Consider the following 2601-nt stretch of genomic DNA (forward strand, 5'->3'; position numbering starts at 1 on the left):
GCAAACATAGGGCTGGAGCAAAGGTGTGCCACTTCTTAGGCATGTGGCCATTAGGCAAGTTCCTTAACCTCTCTGAGACCGATGTGTAGGATAAAGATAATAATCCCTCCATGAGTTAGCTGGGGTGTGCCGGCAAATAATGGGCTCTCAAAAAATCCAGACTTCCTCTCTACAGTTACCCAAAAACCTTTGCTTTACTTACCCAACCTGCTTCAGAAAATTAATATAAAATGAATCCTATAGCTTCCCTTCCAGGCTTCACATCAAGTTTGAAATGAGAGCCCACATAACTAGCAGCATGAGGAATGGAATTCGCTCAGGGAATTACATCCTTCATTAAAGGAGCCCAGATGGTGGGGAGCTGAAGGGATTTCCTTCAATTAGATTGCTGTCATTTTTTTTAAAAAGAAGGTAAAACTGTATTTAATTATTATTTTAAAAAGAAAAACATTTCAAATTTTTTAGAATATTTTATAGAGTTGGCCTGACCTTGGTAAGCTCTAAGAACAGCATTTCCCCACTAATTCTTATAAAACTGCCCCTGTAACATCAACCCTCAGATAACATGTAAGCAAGGAGCAAAGGGCTACAAACCTGAGTAAATAAAATCCATCTCAAATCCTCAAAACTCCACTTTTAGCCATTAGTTTCAGGATCTTCCTTTTCTAAGCCTTAGAAGAACCTGAATTTCACATATAACAAAATAAACTAAATTGAACCAGTCCACCTTCTCTGATGAGAACATGTTATCAATTTGAGTTCCAACTAAAAGGAATCCTGATATAACCCCATATACACTCTTGGGCAAAAAGTTTACAAAGATGCTACTCCTTAGCCCTGAGTATAAAAAGATCTGTTCTAAACCTGTTTTTACTTCTGAATCATTAGTTCTCTATCGATTAAAAATGAGGGAAAACCATTCTTTCTGGTATGTATCACAGTTGCATTTCTTTCCCCAATTTCTAAGACACTTAATTTCCTCCCACTGTCTCGATTCACTCCCAGATTCACTTCCTGCTAAGTACAGTATAACAGTTAAAACAGAAAAGGAGAAGGCTTCTCTATACTTTTACTGAATAAAATAGGTTTGTAACATTTTATTTCTCTTTCACTTCAAGTAGATTGGTATACTCTATTATTCATGTAATAGATTTTCTATCTATTTTCATGATAGAAAATGCTTGTTTTTAAATGTATCAAATGTAAACTAGTAATTAAGAGAGGCGACATATGGCTTTCTAATCTTTACATCCCAATCATAGTCACTATGCACAATATTGGCATTAAAAATGGCAAAGAATGATTCTTTCAAGGAAAATTAGATATAATTCCTATAAGTGATCATTCTGCAACATTATCAAGTGATCTAATTTGCATGTGTATTCTGATAAAGCCACATCCACACAGATAAACAGATAAAAGGCTATATCCAAGCTGAACCAAACAATATATTTGTATAAAAATTCTTTCTGTTCTATATTTCCTTATGTGGAAATAGGAACTGTTAATAAAATCCATCACTATTTGCCCCATATTGAGAGATCAGGAAAAAGTGGATAGAGTCCCAAAAGAGTTTTTACTCACTATATTATCACCTAAAATAAGCGTGGGAATCCAAAAATGTGATACAAATACATAAAAATAATTGGGGGGCATAAGCAACTTAGGTTTAGTTAGATTTGTGAATTATCCCAATCTTTAAAAAGTTTTCTTATGTTAAAACTTCCCTTTCAGATGTACAGTATGACAAGCATAATTAATAACATTGTATTGCATATTTGAAAGAGTAAATCTTAAACGTTCTCATCACAAGAAAAAAAATTAACTTTGTATGGTGACAGTGTTAAAGTCGACTTATTGTAGTAATGATTTCACAGTGTATACTAATATCAAATCATTGTTATATATCTGAAACTAATATAATGCTATATGTCAATTACAATGCCACCAACGGCATAAATTACCTTTCCTTTTGTATTCTACAGTGAAGAGAGTAAATTAGATCCACAACTTTATTTTAGGGATTTTATTTTAAATGGTATCATAGGAATTTATGTCATGGTATAAATAGTTTAGCAAATCTGGGACTTAGCAAAAATTTTCTTTACTACACAGGTCTTTGTGCAGATGTTTAGCAACAGATGACAAAATAATCTTGATGATTATACTTCCTTTGATTATTATTTGGACTACAGGTCGTTTAGAGAATCCCGATCTCAGGGTGATTGGCTAAAACCCCAAATTTGCAGAGTTCATCTCTGAGCCCTCGGCCACCGTAAGTATGTCAATGTGCATGCATCCTCTATAGGAATTACCACATAATGCCAAGTCTCCTACCCTGAGATGGCAGCAAGTTTTTGGTGCGCCTGACGGGCCATTTCACAGCCTTTGGTTCTGGTCTTGTGCATTTCCGCCCGGAGTGAGGGGCAGCTGACAGAGACGTCCCCGATAGAAATGACCAACTCTCTGTACAGGGCCACTTGCGTGTTGAACTCTTGGACAAGCTGGAAAAGAAGTGAGTTTCTTTCAAGAAACACTTCTCAGAACATTTCCTATTTTGGTGTACATAAACGGGTTTCACTGACCCTGGAGCCTCCCCCC

At 35.7% G+C, this 2601-nt stretch overlaps 1 protein-coding gene across 1 annotated transcript in view; it reads right to left on the reverse strand.

The window, feature by feature from the left end:
* The window catches only part of LOC107182876 (regulator of G-protein signaling 7-binding protein-like), a 6070-nt gene that overhangs the window by 2416 nt on the left and 1053 nt on the right, over positions 1–2601 (reverse strand). Inside the window, exon 2 of the mRNA XM_015563072.1 lies at positions 2338–2504. Within this exon, the coding sequence (XP_015418558.1) occupies positions 2338–2504 (167 nt within the window). The remainder of the gene's footprint in view (positions 1–2337; positions 2505–2601) is intronic.

The sequence above is a fragment of the Myotis davidii genome, unplaced genomic scaffold (assembly GCF_000327345.1).
Source record: "Myotis davidii unplaced genomic scaffold, ASM32734v1 scaffold135, whole genome shotgun sequence".
Taxonomy (NCBI): Eukaryota; Metazoa; Chordata; class Mammalia; order Chiroptera; family Vespertilionidae; genus Myotis; species Myotis davidii.